The following is an 18,202-nucleotide window of genomic DNA, read 5'->3' as shown; positions in this document are numbered from 1 at the left end:
CAACAGCAAAAGAAGTTAATGACAAGTGGCAGCCTTAAAAAAAAAAACAAAAAAAAACAACAACAAAAAAATACTTATTTGATAGATGTGATGTTTTGTTATCAGTTCCCCAGAATTAACAAAAGATCTAACGCTATATGTGCCATTAAAAAAGAGACCTATGAGAGATAGTTTCTAAAAGAACTGAAAATTGATAATTGTATCTGGATAAAATTGAGAGGTTTTACTTTCTGGAAGGAGCTGGGTGCCTTCTTGTCAGAAGGAAATTATAAATAAAATGATTCATTTAAAACACCTATCGAGTTACACCAAACAACTCTACAATGGCATAATGGAAACACCATGTAAAGATTACATTCTAGTTAAACATTTCAACAAGATTATGATATCCCCTATTGGGTGACAGAAAGATGATTAGGAGTATATGTGAATATGCCTCCCCACAAGGAGGAATAGTAATCCAGCCAACAAAGAGAAAAATATCCCAGCTGGGGCCAGCAGAAATGACCAGCCGTACATGACGTAGGGTGTAAATTCTGAGCAGTCTTTCCTCTTCATATTTGTGTAGCTTTCCATGTCTGCCACAGCCTGGACCCAGATGACATATAACACCACCACCAGGGAGAACAGGATACCTAAAAAAGACACATCAGAAGGGCTTTTACACATTTTGGAAGCATGGTAGCACTACACTCATTTTACTTATATCCAGATACTAGTATACAAAAGGTGCAAGGGAGAGGTTTTAGAGAAGCTAGTCCTGAGTTCAAATCTGGCCTCAGATACTTCCTAGCTGTGTGATCCTGGGCAAATCACTTAACCCCATTTACTTCATTTACTTCATCTGTAAAATGAGCTGGAGAAGGAAATGATGAACAAAAATCACAAACTCAGTATCTTTGCTAAGAAAATGCCAAATCAGGTCACAGCGAGTCAAACACAACTTAAAATGATGGAACAACATGTGCTTGGTATGCCACTAAGCATTAAAGACACAAAGAAATGCAAAAAATAGCCCTTTCCCTAACAGTGCTCACATTTTAACGAGGGATACAACATCCAAATAACTATGTATATAAAAGATATACATAATGGAAATGGAAAATAATCTCAGAGGAAAAGGGTTCAAAGTGGGAGACCCTAAAGTCCTCTTGTAGAAGGAGGTAGAATTAGAGCTGATCTTGAAGGAATCTAGGAAAGTCAAGAGTCAGAGGTGAGGAGGGAGATAATTCCAGGCATGGGGGAAAACGAGTAATAATCACAGAGTCAGGAGATGGAGTATCATGTACTAGGAATGGCAAGGCAGCTGGATCATTAAATGCCTGGAGGGGAGTAAAGTCTACCAAGATTGGAAAGCTAAGAAGGGGCCATGTTGTGAAGAGTTTTAAATGCCAGAGAAGTTTATATTTGATTCTAGAGGTAATAGGGAATCACTGGAGTTTATTATATGGGGTTAGACCTACATTTGGGGAAAATTACTTTGGCAGCTGTTGTAAAAGAAGGACTGGATCAGTGAAAGTCATGAGGTTGGAGCAGCATGATCTATGACTCCAAACTGACTCATACATCCACATATACCATAGTGAAGACAAAAGGAGCAAAAAAAACACCAAAACACAAGTATGCCAATATTTCAGTTAAAGGTGCTTCTTTCCTCCAAACCTCACAGAGATCTCCTACATAGATTGATTCCAATCACTCTTACCACATGATCTTTTCTCACCATCATGTATAGACTTATTTTTAAAAAAAAAACAGCTTTGTCATTATTTAGCTCCCCTAAAATTCTAGTGTCAGTGTAAACAGACACCAATTGCCTATACTATCTGTGGCAGCCCAGGTGTAAAAGGAGCATAATAGGGGAACCCCAGACAAACACTGCGAGTACAGCCTGGACCAGAGGTGGGGAACCTGCAGCCTCAAGGCCCCGGCTTCTAGGTCTCCAGATGTGGCCTCTTGACCAAGCCCAAGTTTTGCAGAACAAATCCTTTTTATTAAGGGGATCTGTTCTGTGAAGTTTGGATTCAGTCAAAGGGCCGCACCTGAGGGCCTAGAAGGCCACAGGTTCCCCAGTCCTGGCCTGGACCCTCTCCCACGGCCTTGCCAAGACGCATCCTATCACAGAATAGTTATCATATAAGAACATCTCCTCCCCTTCTTTGGAAGTTTGTCTCAGTGCTTCTCTATTTGGCCCTTTCTTAATCTTTTTTTTTTCCATGTACTTTTCTGGGAAGGCTGGGTTAAGCTAGAGTACAATCCAATTATTTCCTTTGCCTTTTTCCTACCTTCAGAGCTTTACAAGAAGGGTAATTAAATGATTCCTGCACCTCTACTCTCCACTCTTCCTAGGTTTCACCACCTGAGGTGTAAGCCTAAAATTAAAAATCTTATCTATCCAAACTAGGTAAACATCTTCCTTACTACCCACCCCACCCATAAGTAGGCTTCTTACTCAATCAGTTAATCAGTCAACAAACATTTATTAAGTATCCATTCTATGCCAAACACTGTAATGGTGGGGATACAAAGTAAAAGATAAGTTTGCCCTCAAGGAGCTTACAGTCTAACTTTTTTTTTGTAACCAGGAGTTATTAGTTAGTTTTTATCCTACTTGGGGACCTCATCTTGGTCCCTTGTGACAATAGTGGCAACTTTTCTCTGGTAATCATAGAATTGTACTCTAGCTCCTCTGCTATAGTGGAATCATGGGAAGGGTGCCTCTCTCTCTCTCTCTCTCTCTCTCATTCTCTTGCTCTCTCTCTCTCTCTCCCTCTCTCTCTCTCTCTCTCTCTCTCTCTCTCTCTCTCTCATTCTCTTGCTCTCTCTCTCTCCCTCCCTCTCTTTCTCTCATTATTTAGAAAAGGTGCATTGCCTTCGTTCTCCCAACCCTGGTAGTATAATATCTGATTCCATTGGGCTAAGAACCCCAGACTGCTGCACTGAAAACAGGCCCTAACAGCTTCAGTATGGATACCCCAGAGATGGAGGAGAAGGTATGAGCTGAAATTTCTAGGTGATTTCTTCTGACCTCTTTCCAAGTCTTTCCTGCCTTTCAAAGGTTTACTTTTCCCATTCTGAGCCAGAACCACCCACACTACAGGACCAGCAATCAAGGGCTCCACAGCTAAAGTCCACAGACCATGTAATACCTACTCTCACAAACCCTGAGAAGCCTGTAACTGATTGCTGACTCCCAGATGCCTAGTCTCAGGATTCTCTGTCACTTATCCAGCTGTCCACTAGACAGCTATAAGTGCTGAACTTGGAGCCCCTTCTCTTCTGGGGTCAATGACATTGATTTGTGAGTGCAGTGTGCATTTCCAACAGACCTGTCACATTTTCAGCAGTGGGGTGATCCACTCATGGAGCTTGAAGCTTCTTGTTTAACCTCTTTTTAAAATTTCCTATTGCCATCACTTCCCTCCTGCTTAAAATGGCTCTCAACTGGCAGAAACCATTAGTACAATGCCTGGCACATAGTAAGTATGTAATAGATGCTTTTTCATTTATTCATTCACATGAAGTCAATAGTATGTATTAAGCACTTACTATGTGCCAGGCCTTATGCTAAGGGCTGGGAAAAAGAATGAAAGAAAGAAAGAAAGAAAGAAAGAAAGAAAGAAAGAAAGAAAGAAAGAAAGAAAGAAAGAAAGAAAGAAAGAAAAAAGAAAGAAATCATTCCTGCCGTTGAAGAGCTCACTTTATAATGAAGAAGATAATATGTATAGGGGCAGCAAGGTGGTGCAGTGGATAAAGCACCAGTCCTGAAGTCAGGAGGACCTGAGTTCAAATGTGACCTTAGACCAAACACTTGACACTCACTAGCTGTGTGACCCTGGGCAAGTCACTTAACCCCAATTGACTAAAAATTAAAAAAAAGAAGATGGAGGTGGAGCCAAGAAGCGAGAGGGGGGAAGAAGAGCATTCGAAACATGATGGATAGTCAGAGTAGGGAGATGGGGTGATGTTCAAGGATTAAGAAGTGGACCAGGGTAACTAGATCATTGAGTATTGTAGTAGGTGGATAATTGATTGTATGGAGCTGAGTTAAGTTTAAGCCTGGAGAGGTAGGAAGGGACCAGGTTGCAATGGCATTAAAGGCTGATCATTATATTTGATCACACAGGGTCACACAGCTAGTGAGTGTCAAGTGTTTGGTCTAAGGTCACATTTGAACTCAGGTCCTCCTGACTTCAGGACTGGTGCTTTATCCACTGCACCACCTTGCTGCCCCTATACATATTATCTTCTTCATTATAAAGTGATACATTATATTTGATCTGAGGGTGGCAGGGAGCCATCACAGTTTACCAAGTGTGTGTGTCGAGGGTCGGGGGAGCAACAAACTCACACCTGAGAGACACAGATAAATAGTATCAAAGCCACAGCATCCGTAAGTAAATCATGGCTGATTTACTATAAAGTACCCAATCTAATCCAGAATCCTGCTTCAAAACAATGTTAGACCCCCAAGAAAGGGCTGCACCACCCCCTTTCCATTATTTGCCTCCCATGAAAAGCCTTCCTGGCAGAAGTCGATTAAAATAATCACAACTTACTTGAACATTTCACTGAAGCCTCTGAGGCAGGAACATCCCAGGGGAATATGCCATCAATAGCATCAGATGCTTTCTGCATCTTTCACTGCCAGTCCCATGGCATTCCATTCCCCCTCAAGTGACAATTAAATGTGCTCAAGCGTCCTGAATCCTCAGCTGATCATTTTTTCCTCAAACATTTTTTTATCCCATCTAGCTACATTCCATCTTCCACCTCTCAACTTCTTGGAGGGGAAGGAGAGCTATCTGCACTTAATACTCTTACCCTTTCATTAAAATGATCTGTTGAAAATGCCCCCTCAAAAGTTACCTTTGAAATTCAGCAGCCTATTTTAGTCCATGGTTCATTCTCTTTGCATTTGACTCAAGCACTCCTTCCTTCTTGTGACTCACTCCTTCTCTGGCTTTTGAAATATCCAACTCTCCTGTTTCTCTTACTGCATGTCTACATGTTCCTTCTCTGCCTTGTTTACTGGCTGTTGCTCCTCCTCTTCCTGTCGCTAAAGTGAGCATTCCCCAAGGTTCGCTCCTGGCCCTCTTCTCTCCTAGTCTGTCCCCCTGGCAATACCATTCATACCTGCAGCCTCAGCTTTTACTTTTCCACTGTCAGTATTCAATCCTGGTTACTGTCAGAGCTCTCATTTCATGTCTCCAGTTGTTCATAGGACTTTTCTACCTAAATTACAGGATCATGGGAACATAGATTTAAAGACGGGAAGGATATCAGAGATCACCTATTCCAGCCCATTTATTTTACAGATCTGGAAAGTAAGGGAAGTTGAATACCTTGTTTAAGGTCACATGGGTAGTAAGCATCAGAGGTAAGATTATATATATATATATATATATATATATATATATATATAATATATGCATGTATGTATGTATGTATACACACACACACACACATATATATATATATATATATATTTCAAGCTCAATTAATCCAAAACCAATTTTTTTACTATTTTTACCTCAAAATATACCACTTCTAATTTCACTGCTACTGTCGGCCATACCACCCTTTAGTCTCCCATGTGTAAAACCATTATGTCACCTTTGACGCTTTTATCTTTCTGGATCTCATATATCTATCCATAGCCAAATCTTGCTGATTCCATCAAATCAATATCTCTTGCACCCTGTATTCTCATTGCCATCAGTCAAGTAGAAACCCTGATTAGCACTCCATTGAACTCTTGAAATAGCCCCCTAACAGTTTTCCTCTCTCTCCTCCCTCTTCCATCAAAGGAATCCTTCACATTAATATCAAACTAATCTTTCTCATGCATAGGACTGATCATGTTATCCCACTGCTTAAGATCCTCCAGTTGCTCCTTCCTGATATCAAATTGCTACTTGTTATCACCAGTACAATCCCTGAACTTTCCCAGTATCTGTGCACGTAGTCGGTACTTTAAAAATGTCTATTAATTGAATTGCCTTTCCAAACATTACATCTTTATTTCAGGCTATATTCTTACGCTTTGTCCTTTCTTTCCTTTTGTCTTTTGAATCCCTACCAACCCTTTAAAGTATCCATAAATGAAGGCTTCCTTGATCTTTCCATATGGATATCCCTATAGCTCAGACCTCACATGACATTTTACTTCCATCTTTTGTATATTTTTATTATGTATGTGTTTATATTACAGTTATCCCTTCCACATCATGGGTGTTAGGGGCACAGTACCCCATGATCTGGAAAATATGCATAAAAATTTTTGGTTCTCCCTTTGTATCAGAGAAGAAGTCTGATTTTTTTTCTTTTATGAAGTGTTTACAGTACCTTGTAAAATTTGGGTAATGTACTTAGTCATAGGCTCTGTGCTGTTTCCTGGCCTTCACATGTTGTCTGCAGCTTCCACAAAACTCTCCCAAAATTCCCATTTAATGCCAACCTGCGATGTATCAAAACTATGATGAGGAAAGTTGCAATGTAGAAGGGATAACTGTGTAATTATTTGTGTATATCATATCAGCCTACTGTACTGTTAAATCTATAAGGGTATATAAGGGTAAATCTACCTGTGATTAGCTCATTTGATCTCTGTATTTCCCAGAAAAATATAGGTAGTGTACTAAAACTAGCAATACATGAATCAGAAAAAAATAAAGCCATTAATTACACTGCACTGATAAAACATTTTTCCATTAGGACTCTGCATTCCTCCCCACTTAAAGAAGAAATGCCACCCTCTCTCTCTTATTTCATGAATTTCCTGATAGAAAAGAGAAATAAGAAATAAACATGGGAATGCATATCAACATTCTGCCCCTCCTAAGCTAATGAAAACTTACCAATACATATACATATAACCAAGATTAAGAAGCAAGATAGAATAAATGCAAGTATTCTCACTAGTAAACCTCTCTCTCTCTCTCTCTCTCACCATGTTAATGCAAATTGTCCTTTTCAGGAGCCAACAACTAGCAGTCAGAAGAGAACAATGCAAACTAGTGAGCAACAGCTCTATCATAGAGAAATAGGAAAGTCCTAGCTGGGAAGCAAACCCTTCACAAAGCCACACTTCAGAAGTTGACAACAATATGGCAATGCCACGTGTTGTACAGCAGGATTATGCATTTAAATCTATGTGGCAAATATATGGGCAGTGTCACTCTGCTAATATAATGGCTATACTGAGCAATTTACATAACATCATTTACCTCATGTAAATACCTTTCAAAGTCTTTGCTATCCTTTGTTGATAATGGTTCTTATCTTATTTTCTGCAAATAAATATAAAGTCCTTTCAGATTATTTATGACAAAAAAAATTGCCTTTGTAAATAATCACTTTTCTTCTCCAAAATTTGCAAAAACCCATTACTCTGCTTTGATTGTGTTCAAAATAGGGATTACAGTCTATCATGTCAGTATGGCCAGGCCCATAAATCATGTTCTCAACTGCCTTCTTAACACCATGGTAGCATGTAACATCATCTATAATAAAATAATCTGTGATATAAATATTAATTTTGTAGAAAGAGGAATTATTTCCTGAGAGAACTCCATTAGGGATATGTTTGTCATCCCCATTTGTTTATGAATTGGGAATACAATCAATCAGTATTGTTGGCCTTATAGTATTAGAACAGGAATCAGAAGGTCTGAGTTTCAGTCCTGGGTCTGCTACTTACTAGCTAGTCATATGACCATCAGCAAGTCACCGTTCTGTGCCTCAGAAATTTCTCAGGTATAAAACAAGGGTGTTGACCTAAATTATTACTATTTCTATTTACTTTCCATCTCTAAATCTTATGGTGCTATGATCACTAGGGTTCCCTCTAGCTCTAACATTCAAAAATCTGCATTGGAAGACACATCAGAGATCACTTTGTCCACACCTTCCTGAAGCATGAAACCCGTATGTGACATTCCTAACAAGTGATCCATCTTCTACTTGAGGATTTCTTGGTGTAATGGTTTACTAAATGGGGTATGTGGCCTGCCCTTAAAGTGTATGTGATGATCCACTTGAAGGGTTAGAAGATGAGTCAAGTACTATCCTCCCAATGATATTTATTTTTAACATTGCCACATATACCCTTATTCCACAAAATTCTTTCCTTCCTCCGCAAACTTCTAACCTCTTCCCCACTGGCCCATCAAGGCAATTATAACCTAAACATTATCAGGGCATCCATAGCAGCAGCTGGATAGATACCAACAGGAAAACTCTGCCCCTTTAACAATATGCCCAACTGTGCACTCCAAATCACTACATGCTATGGTAGATGACTCATAGAGTCTGAGCTCCTGGACAGTTACTGTGCATAAAAGCCCCATCCTCCTCCTTTATGTTTTAGTGGATCAGATGCGTTTCATAAGATAAACAGGTATAAATGAATTGCAGTTTGCTTCACAAACCTTACTACATTTTTCTCCTCAAAGGCATCCCTTTTCCAAACTTCCCAATTACTATTCAGGGTAACACCATCCTATCACTCATCCATGTTCACAACCTTGGCGTCATCATGGACTCCTCATTTTCACTCACCCTACATATTCAATCAGTATCCAGATTTTTTTTATTTCTACCTCCAAACATTTCTTGCATCTTTTCCTTTCTCTTCACAGTTTAGTCCAGCCACAACCCTAGTTTAAGCTCCCCTCATCACCTCTTACCTGGACTATTGTAATAGCCTACAAATTTGTCTCTATGCCTTGAGTCTCTCAAATTCATCTTTCACATAGCAGCCAAAGTGACTTTCCTAAAGCTCCTGTCTGACCATGAGTCCTCTACTCAATAAACTCCAATGGCTCTCTATTGATGCTAAGATCACACTTTTATTTTTTATCTCATCCTTTAAAAAAATTCTCCTTTTGTGTAAGTTTATAATACCTGTAATCGTTAGTATAGTGGTACATCTACATCATTTGAAAATCAGAAAAAGACATATACAGGGGTGGGAGTATTCCACATGTTTTCACCGTTAAGAGTATATATATTCCAAAAAAAAAAAAGTGGTTTAGAGACCTGTGCTCTACTGACAAGGATTCACTCTCTGCTGGGAAAGCCCACTCCATTCTGCAATAGCTCAAATTTTCAGGAAGTTTTTCTCCACACTATTCATTTCTTTATAATTAGTTTTATTCCATGGAATTATGTAGGTGTGTGTTTATGTGGCGGGGCGGGGGGTAGTGCTGGGGTGTGGGGGTTGGAGTCAAAAACTCATTTTGGTCACAGGTCTCCAAGCCAACAGTTGGATTCTCATGACTTCTTGGCTGTAGTCAGGTTTTCTACTAGAAACTGATTTTGTTCACTGTGCTTAGTTTTATTTGCCCTGCTCTTTGGTCTCTTTCCTCACTTCCTCAACTCCTGACCTGTTTCTTTATCTGGCTTTTTAATTAAATGCTTCATTCTACAGATACCCCAATATCCATTAATTAATTTATTCAAAGTTGATTCATTTCACATGAGTTTTTATGGTTCCTGACTGGGGGCAGAAGACTTCCTTACGTGCAAACTGCTGGTTGGTCCTTTTGATTTCTGATAATTATAATGGAGCTATATTTTACAATGAAGTTGTAACCATATAACCTTGAAGCAGTTGTAACTCTAAAAGGGCAGTTAGATGGTGCAGTAGATAGAGTGCCAAGCCTGAAGACAGAAAGACTCATCTTCCTGAGTTCAAATCTGGCCTCAGACACTTTACTAGATGTGTGACACTGGGCAAGTCACTTAACTGTTTGCCTCAGTTCTTCATTTATAAAAATTAAGTGGAGAAAAATAATGGCAAACCACTCTAGTATCTTTGCCAAAGAAACGCCAAATGGGGTTACAAAAAGTCAGACACAACTGAAGAGACTGAACAACAACAACTATAACAACAACAAACCTCTAAAAGGTGTCAAAGAATGAATGTGTGTATGTTTGTGTTAGGGCCAAAAGTGGAGGGATTCCTGGCTGCCAAGATTTATTCTTGGAATTGAGTTCTCATAGAAATCGTTCATTAAATGATAGACTCTTAGACTCAGAAGAGACCTCAGGGTCAAATGGTCCAAACCATTGTCATTTTTCCTTTGCAGAAAAATAAGGAGGTTGGACCATATGCATTCAGACATTCCTCCCAGTTGTAATTTTTGGATCTCACAATCCTCAAAAACCTCAGTAGTTTTCCCTTCTACTGAATTCCCAACAAAGTGGCCATCTAGCCCCTACTTAAAGAATCATATTATGTAAGGAAAGTGCCTATGATGTGAAGAAGACAAAATAAATTCCGCTGTCCACATGATAATCTTTTTAATACAGCAGACATGTCTCCAAAAGGTGTGTCTTCTCCAGGATAAAGGGAAAAAAGAGAGAGACAGAAAATATATTTCAATTATTTTTTTAATATAGATGGGGTGCTACAGATGCAAAATGTGGTAAGTTAATCTGACAAAGATCTAGTTGTTTTAGTGGACCACAAGCTCAGTACAAGTCAATTGTGTAATATCACAGCAGAAAAAAAAAACTAAACAAAAAACTGTGACCTTAAGCTGTTTTAAGAAGTAACCAGGACTAGGGAGGTACAAGTCCCACTACAATCTGCCCTAATCACACCATACTTTGTACATTCAGTTCTGGGTGCCAAGTTGGAGAAAGGACATTGCTAAATAGGTTGACTAAAGGATGACAGCCAAGATGAAGGGCCACAAAAAAATGTCATATAACTGTTACTTGAAGAAAGGAGGGTCTTTATCCCCTAGATCTGAGGCTGTCCTCAAGTATTTGAAGGCTATCATTTGGAAAAGAAGTTATTGTAGCTCTGCTATTCTCAAAGGTCAAAACTAGAACTCAGGCAATGGTTGCAGAAAGACAAATTTAGACTTTATATAAGGGAAAACTTATTGACCATTAGAGACAGACTGAGTGCAATGAGCTAGTTCAGGAAGTAGGGAGTTCCCCTTTCTGGTGGTCTTCTAGTAAAGGCTGGATGACCACTTAGATGTTATAAACAGGATTCTTATCCCACTGTGGATTAGACAAAGTGATTTATTGATTTGTTGATTAAAGTTAATGAGCACTGGATTTTAAAACTCATCAAAAATAAGCTGAAAGTGGATAACCTAAGATGCAATCAAAAGCAGGCTCAGAATCCGTGAGATTTCGTGTAATTTTCATCAGACTCTGAAGTTTCTTTCAACTCTGAGATTCTGTGATTTTGCGAGTTGCATTTTATAATTATTTCTCATACTAGTATGGTTGACATTGTTCTGGAGACTTGTTTATGAATTAAAAGGCACTTAATTTTGTTACTAGTTATATCTGGAAGCAGGAACTTTATAATCTCCCTTATAAAAGCAAAATGTATTAGTTTTATATTTATCATATATAAACAAGTTCATGTTGTCTCCTCTATAAAATGTAAGCTACTTGAGGGCAGGAATTATTTCATTTTATTTTTCTATCCTCAGCACTTAGCAGAGCACCTGGCCCACACTGCTCTCTTAATAATTCCTAGATGGTTAATTTCTCCATTAAAGTTGAAAGTACTAGATTTTGAAACTCATCAAAAATAAGCTGGATAAAAACAAGATGCTATCAAAACAAGGCTTAGAATCCCTGAGATTTTGTATGATTTCAATCAGATTGACTGTAAGACAGTTGAGTATCACTATGTGTGACTGGACTCTGTATCACTTATGGGTGAGAGGTTCATCTAGGCTTAGTCTTAAAAGTGCTTGGTGTTCCCATATAACCCCAAACCCTGAACTCCAAATAGTGAAGATTCAATTTCAAGAGCATTTTGCCTGAAACAAATATCACATAAAGTTTTGTCTGCATTTAGTCACAAAATTCCATTAGGTAGCCAATTACTAATGATATTGAAACAATAGTAAATGGGCAGATGAATAGATTGAGAAATCAAATTGCATTCCCTCTACAATGCACTAAAATGCAAAAGAAAAAGTTAGAGATAACCTTCTTTAGTGCTGGGGGAAAATTGGATTAAAACTTTTCTGGAGCAAATATTTGTCTCAGAAATGAAAACCTTTCCTCAACAATTAACCTGAACTTAAAAAAAAAAAAAGGCAGCTAGGTGGCACAATGGATAGAGCACCAGCCCTGAAGTCAGGAGGACCTGAGTTCAAATTCGGCCTCAGACCAAACACTTGACACTTACTAGCTGTGTGACCCTGGGCAAGTTACTTAACCCCAATTGCCTAAAAAAACAACAACAACAACAACAAAATTAACCTGAACTTAAATAGTCTAGCTGAGGAAAACATGTATATAAATTTTGAAAAGTATATTAAAACAAAAGCCACATTAAAATCTTGAAACATATTTACAACAAGTTGTTGGCTTCAGTCAACTCAATAAACTAAGGAAGGCTTCCTCGAGTTTCAAATTATTTGAAGGCATCTTTAGGTCCAACTCATCTTTTAAGCCAATTCCTTTGACTTTCCTTGGATGTATGGAAACCTCACAGCTGTGTGTCCTTAGAGAAGTTGCTAGATCAAAGTGAAAATAAAATATGAACTGTATATTCCCTAGAAATCTGGCTGGTTTGCCTCCTACTGGAGTATATACATTCTAGATCAGAAAGATATAGCAGCAACTGCCTGGAGGCATCAGAAATAAGATTTGAAAAAGAAAATTAATTACAAATGGAATCCTACCCCTAGAATGCCACAAGAACTATCACTATAGAGGCAAGTATATGAGAGTAAAGGGAAACCTGAATTTCTAGGAGAGGGACACAGTAAGAATTCACTTTTTTTGTTTGTTTGTTTGTTTTTTGTTTTATCTATATGATTTGATTGATTTGGAAAAACTTCTGGCACCCCTCAGCAATTATCTGTAACTTATAGTCAAGTGCCATGTTAAAAGCAAGACTCAAAACCAGATCTTTCAGGTTTCCAGCACTCCTCCGAGTTTGCCACACCAAGCTCAACTAGTACCATTAAGAGAGGCAATTCTAGGACAACTTTAACCATAGCTTTGTTTGCATGGGCTCTGGAGCCCATAGACTCACATGTACCAGACTGAAGTAAGTTTCCATACTTACACAGTGCTTCACAAAGCTCTTTCCTCACAAAAACCCTATGATGCAGACTCTCATAGTTAGAAGGGACCCCAGAGGCCGTCGAGGCCAAACCTTAGCTCAAATTCTCTAATGAATCCCAAATAAGTTTTCATTCAGCCTGCAGCTGAAGACCTCCAGCCATTTGTTAGGAAATTCTCCTCCCCACCCCACTATCCCTTTAAAAAAATCTTCCTGTCTTCAATTTGAACATATTTTTTCTAGTTCTGTTCTCCGGCACCAAACAAAACAAACCTAATCTCTCTTCTAAGACAATGTTCATGACAGGTAATATGAACACTATTATCCCCATTTTATAGATAAGGAAACTAAGGATGAATGAATTGCCCTTGGCCCTTGGCACAAATGATGTTTTTCTTTATTTAATCTCATAGTCAACAAATCAAGCTTGGAAGCTGGAGAAAAGAAGGCTAAGAGCTCCATAGATATGTTAGTTTTAATAATTAACATTCAGATCTAGAGTAGAAACTAGAAAACTGTCCTACACTTATCATTTCATCTAAATCATTTGGTGCACTTCAATTCAGCCAGCCTTTTTTAAGAATCTACTATGTGTCAGGTAATAGGAATATAAAGATAAAGGGAAATAGCTCTTGCCCTAAAGGAACCCTACATCCTGAAGTAAAACAACATAAATGTATATTGAATAAATACAAAATATCTATGTATCCCCAGAGTCAATAATGTTCTCCCACAAAGACTATGGATATTATCATATCTTTTTAAAAACATTTTTATTTATTCTTTGTTTTTATATCACTTACATTTCTGATTATATCCTCCCTCCTATCCCAAAGAGCCATCCCTTGTAATAAAGAATTTTTTTTTAATTTAAAAATTTTTTTTTATTTTTAGGCAATTTTATTTGTGCCCAGGGTCACACAGCTAGTGTCAAGTGTTTGGTCTGAGGCCAGATTTGAACTCAGGTCTTCCTGACTTCAGGGCCGGTGCTCTATCCACTGCACCAACTAGCTGCCCCCAAGAATTTTTTAAAGGAAGATAAACAATTTTTAAAAAAGGGAATGTTATATGAAGGCTTCCATGTCATAGTCTCCTACCTCTGAAAAAAAGTAGTAAGAGGTGTCTTCTCATCTCTTCTTTTGAGCCAAGCTGATTCATTATAATTCTGTAACATTTGGTTTCGATTGATTTGTTATTGCTACTGTTTTTCCTTTTTATATCATTGTAGTTATTGTGTATATTATTTTCCTGGTTCTGATTACTTCATTTGTTCACGTAAATCTTTCAATTTTTTCTCAGTATTCATTATATTTATTATTTCTTGAGGAACAATAATATTCCATTACATTCGTGTACAACATTTTGTCTGGCCATTCCCCAAACGGAAATCTACTTTGGTTCTAGTTCTTTGCTACTACAAAAAGTGCTATCATAAATATTTTGATGTATATTGAATCTTTCTTTTTCATCATTGACCTCCTTGATATATCATCCAAGTAATAGAAATTCTGGGTCATAGGTTATGGCCATTTTAGTTATTCTTTTCACTTATTCCAAATTGCTTTCCAGAGTGGTTAGATCAGTTGACAGCTCTGCCAACAAGGTGTTAGTGTTGATATATTTTTTAAGAGGCAATTAAGTCCTGGAAGAGAGGAAACTGAATTGTCATCTAGAAAGGACTGTCATGACAAGACAGAGACTGTTTGAGGTGCAGAGAGAAAGGACTAAATGAACTTCTTTCCTCAGAGACTGAGAGTGCTAAATATCATATTTGAGCAAGATTCAGAGACATCCTGAAAACTTAGTTTAAATCTCATGTTGCAGATGAGGGAGTCCAAAGAGAAATCTTAAGAGATTTTTGACTGCCATCCTGAGAGACACAGATGGTAGGACTATATTTCCAGAGATGAAGAGAGGTTAGCAAGTGCTGTTAGTGGTGGTGACTGGCTGCAAATTTTCTCACCATGAAACAGTGGTGAAATATTTGAATATTTCTTTTTATTATATATTATGCTGCTAATAAATTATAAATCTGGTAACATGTATATTTGAGACCATAATGAAAAGAAAAAAAAAGCTTTTAGGAAAAGAAATTTCTCAAATTTATTTTAAAAACTAGAATGTGGTCTCAGAGTAAAATGATACTAAGGGAAGAGTATATCCCTCTTAGTTTATTAGAAATAGCAGGACATATCCCTTGAATGTCTTGGAACCTGGAATAAGAATTAATAAGGAAATGAGCAAGTAGCTATTAAAGAGAGGGTGGCCACCTCCTTCAGGCTACACATAGAATGAGTTCATTCTTATTATATCTTATCGTATCTTATTATAGATGGATAGACAGACAGACAGATAGACAGACAGACTGATAGATAAAGTAATCTTTTAGGGGTAGGGGACAGGTCTAATATAAATGGCAATTTGTTAGTAATAAAATATGGGTCATAGGATTGCAAGAGGACAGATTTAGAGTTGGAAAGGACCTTATAGAACACTGAGTTCAATTTCCTCATTTTGTAGTTGAAGTAAATGAGGCTGATATCAGTGAAGTAACTTTTCCAGGATGCTACAGCTAGTGCAAGAGGGAGGGGTTGTGACAGAATCTGAACTCTGGTCTTCCTGATTTCAGTTTCATCTCTTTATAGACTATGCCACCTATCTGCCCATCCCACCTCTCATCCCCACGAAAGGCACTTTCGCAAAGACTAGTTGACTTTTCCATTACCTCTCTGAAAGAAAAAAAAATGTTACCAATATTCAATTTTAGGAATTCCTAAGCTCACATTTAAAATGATAAATGCCAACAATCTCTCCTAATTTTCTACTGAATAAAGCACAAAGCTTAGTATTTCACAACCTGGTTTCAACCCATCTTTCCAGTCTTCTTTTACATGACTCTCCTTTACTATGTTTTTAAATCTGGACTAGTCACTCTTTCATATTCTTATCTTGCCTTCTCCTACCTCTAGGAATTTGCATGTCATCCCTCATTTTTCAACCAGCTTCTGTCCTATTTCTTCCCATTGTCATCCTTTCCTTCCCTCAAAGATCTGTTGAAGGGCTAGTTCCATGAAGTTTGTCCTAGATTGCTTCTCTCATCCCCCCATTTGATCCCTCCAAACTTGAATCTCTAAGGCCACCTCTTTGACCTTTCATAATCTCATAGGATTTAGAAGTAGAAAGAAACTTAGAAGTTAAATCCAAATAGCTCCTTTTATACCTTTTAGAGGTCTTTGGAGGTGAGAAGATTTGTCTAAAGTCAAACTTGCTATCACAAAGGGATCCAAGTTCTCTGATTTGAAATTCAGAACTCTTTCTACTACCCCATGCTATATACTCAATCCTTTTCTAATTTATAATTACTTCTCTACCCATCCTTTCTTCCCCAAAGATTTTTTTAAAAATTCTTTAAAGCTAAATTGGGTCATTTTTCTTCATTGTAACATCAACACCTAGAATAATGCTTTGTATATGGTAGTCACTTAAACGATACTTGTTGAATTGAACACTCTTGAAACTCTAAAACCTAGCTTTAGTTATTAAGGTGCACTTAATGCTGAAACTGAAAAGTTATCACAATATATTAATCATAATATAAAATTGTTCCTAATTATAGATTCATGCTCCACTTCGGGTGAGCTCTTTCAACACAATCACGACATAGTTAGACATTCTCAGTTGCAAACAGCAATGTCAAATGAACATGACAGAGATCAGGGAAGGAACAGATGTTGGTTTAGGAAATCTTGTATAAGTCACAAGACCTCACTGACCTTTATGGAAGTTGTTCTTTAATGTGCATAACAAGTCAACTCTCCTTTTGGTAATTCAAGTTGCCTGAATCTAAGCTAAATTTAAAGGGGAAAAAAATCAAGCCAGCCTAAAGTTTTATACTACATAGACTGTCCTTTGCCTCCCTGAAGGGCAATGACTATTGCCATGCTTTACTTGCTGCCGCACCATTATCAGCTCTGAAAGAGCAGAATCTTCCATAGAAAAGGTTTCCTGGAATGAATCAATGAACGAATTGTTATGTCATTTCTGGACTTCTCCTTGGCTTCCATAAAATGATTTCACATGCTGACTATCCCCACTCCCTCCCCACCCCCCCAAAAAAAACTGGAACACTGTTCTTTCTCAAATTCCAGATCCTATAAAATTGCTTACAATAATAAAATTTACTATAATATAACTGCAAGGGAGCAGCCCTTAAAATAGCATGACCATCATTTTAATATTTCTCTCTCTTTTTTTTAACCAAAGTGCCAACTAAGTCTTACAGAGAATTTTTGCTATAAAATATAGCTCTAATTTTCTCATCTGAGTTAATGGGAAAGTAATATTGGATATGCAGCCAATTTTTCTCAAACACAATTGTTCAATTCAACAAATATTTTGTTAATTGCCTATTTTACAAAAGGATCTTACTAGGCCATAGAAATATATAAAGATGATAAACAATAGTTCCTACCCTTAACAAGACGATAGTCTCTAATAGGGAAATAATGCATTTGCACAAATAACACTGATACTGGTTTAGAAAGTGATAAATGCATGAGAAAGAAAATGTAGTGTACTTGTGTAATCTGGGACAAGCTATTTTCATCTTTTCTTCATTCCTCAGTTTCCTCATCAGTAAAAAGAGGACCTCTCCTTGCCCTTCCTACTATGTAGTTTTTAAGTCTATAATCCTATTAGAGTTTATGAGCCATGTAGTGTCCAAATTTTGCTTGTAATACTAGCACTTCTAACAGATTTTAATAGTACTAGTTTGTCAATAAGTGCTGGCTAATAAATTTGAAAAATTCATATTCTAGTAAATGGTTCAAGCTGGATTTTAAAAAATTGATCAATGAAACTTCTGCTTGGTGCCTCTTAGATAGTTACAAATACCCAGTGTAGAGATAAAAACTCAGGGTGTTTTTGTTTTCTTTAAACTAGGACTTAGTTTTTCTGAGAAACTAGAAGAAAAAAAGTTACAATTCAACTTAAGGATATATCTGAGGGGGAGAAGGGGAGGAGGAAGAGAAGGAGAGGGAGAGAGAAGGAGAGGGAGAGAGGAAGAGAGGGAGGGAGAGAGGGAAGGAGGGAGAGTGAGAGAGAGAGAGAGAGAGAGAGAGAGAGAGAGAGAGAGAGAGAGAG

The 18,202-nt window shown here is 37.7% G+C and overlaps 1 protein-coding gene across 1 annotated transcript; it reads right to left on the bottom strand.

The window, feature by feature from the left end:
• Positions 1 to 414: 414 nt before the first annotated feature.
• Positions 415 to 2,114, bottom strand: LOC114033428 (transmembrane protein 182-like). Its single transcript, XM_027848934.1, has 2 exons — positions 2,051 to 2,114; positions 415 to 635 (listed from the first exon to the last, which is right to left on the bottom strand). Exons 1-2 carry the CDS (start codon positions 2,112 to 2,114, stop codon positions 415 to 417), a joined length of 285 nt encoding a protein of 94 aa, XP_027704735.1.
• Positions 2,115 to 18,202: the final 16,088 nt, after the last annotated feature.

Source organism: Vombatus ursinus, unplaced genomic scaffold (genome assembly GCF_900497805.2).
Source record: "Vombatus ursinus unplaced genomic scaffold, bare-nosed wombat genome assembly UNPS02007137.1, whole genome shotgun sequence".
Taxonomy (NCBI): domain Eukaryota; kingdom Metazoa; phylum Chordata; class Mammalia; order Diprotodontia; family Vombatidae; genus Vombatus; species Vombatus ursinus.
Note: the sequence above shows the minus strand (reverse complement) of the source record. Positions and strands in the feature narration are given on the sequence as shown.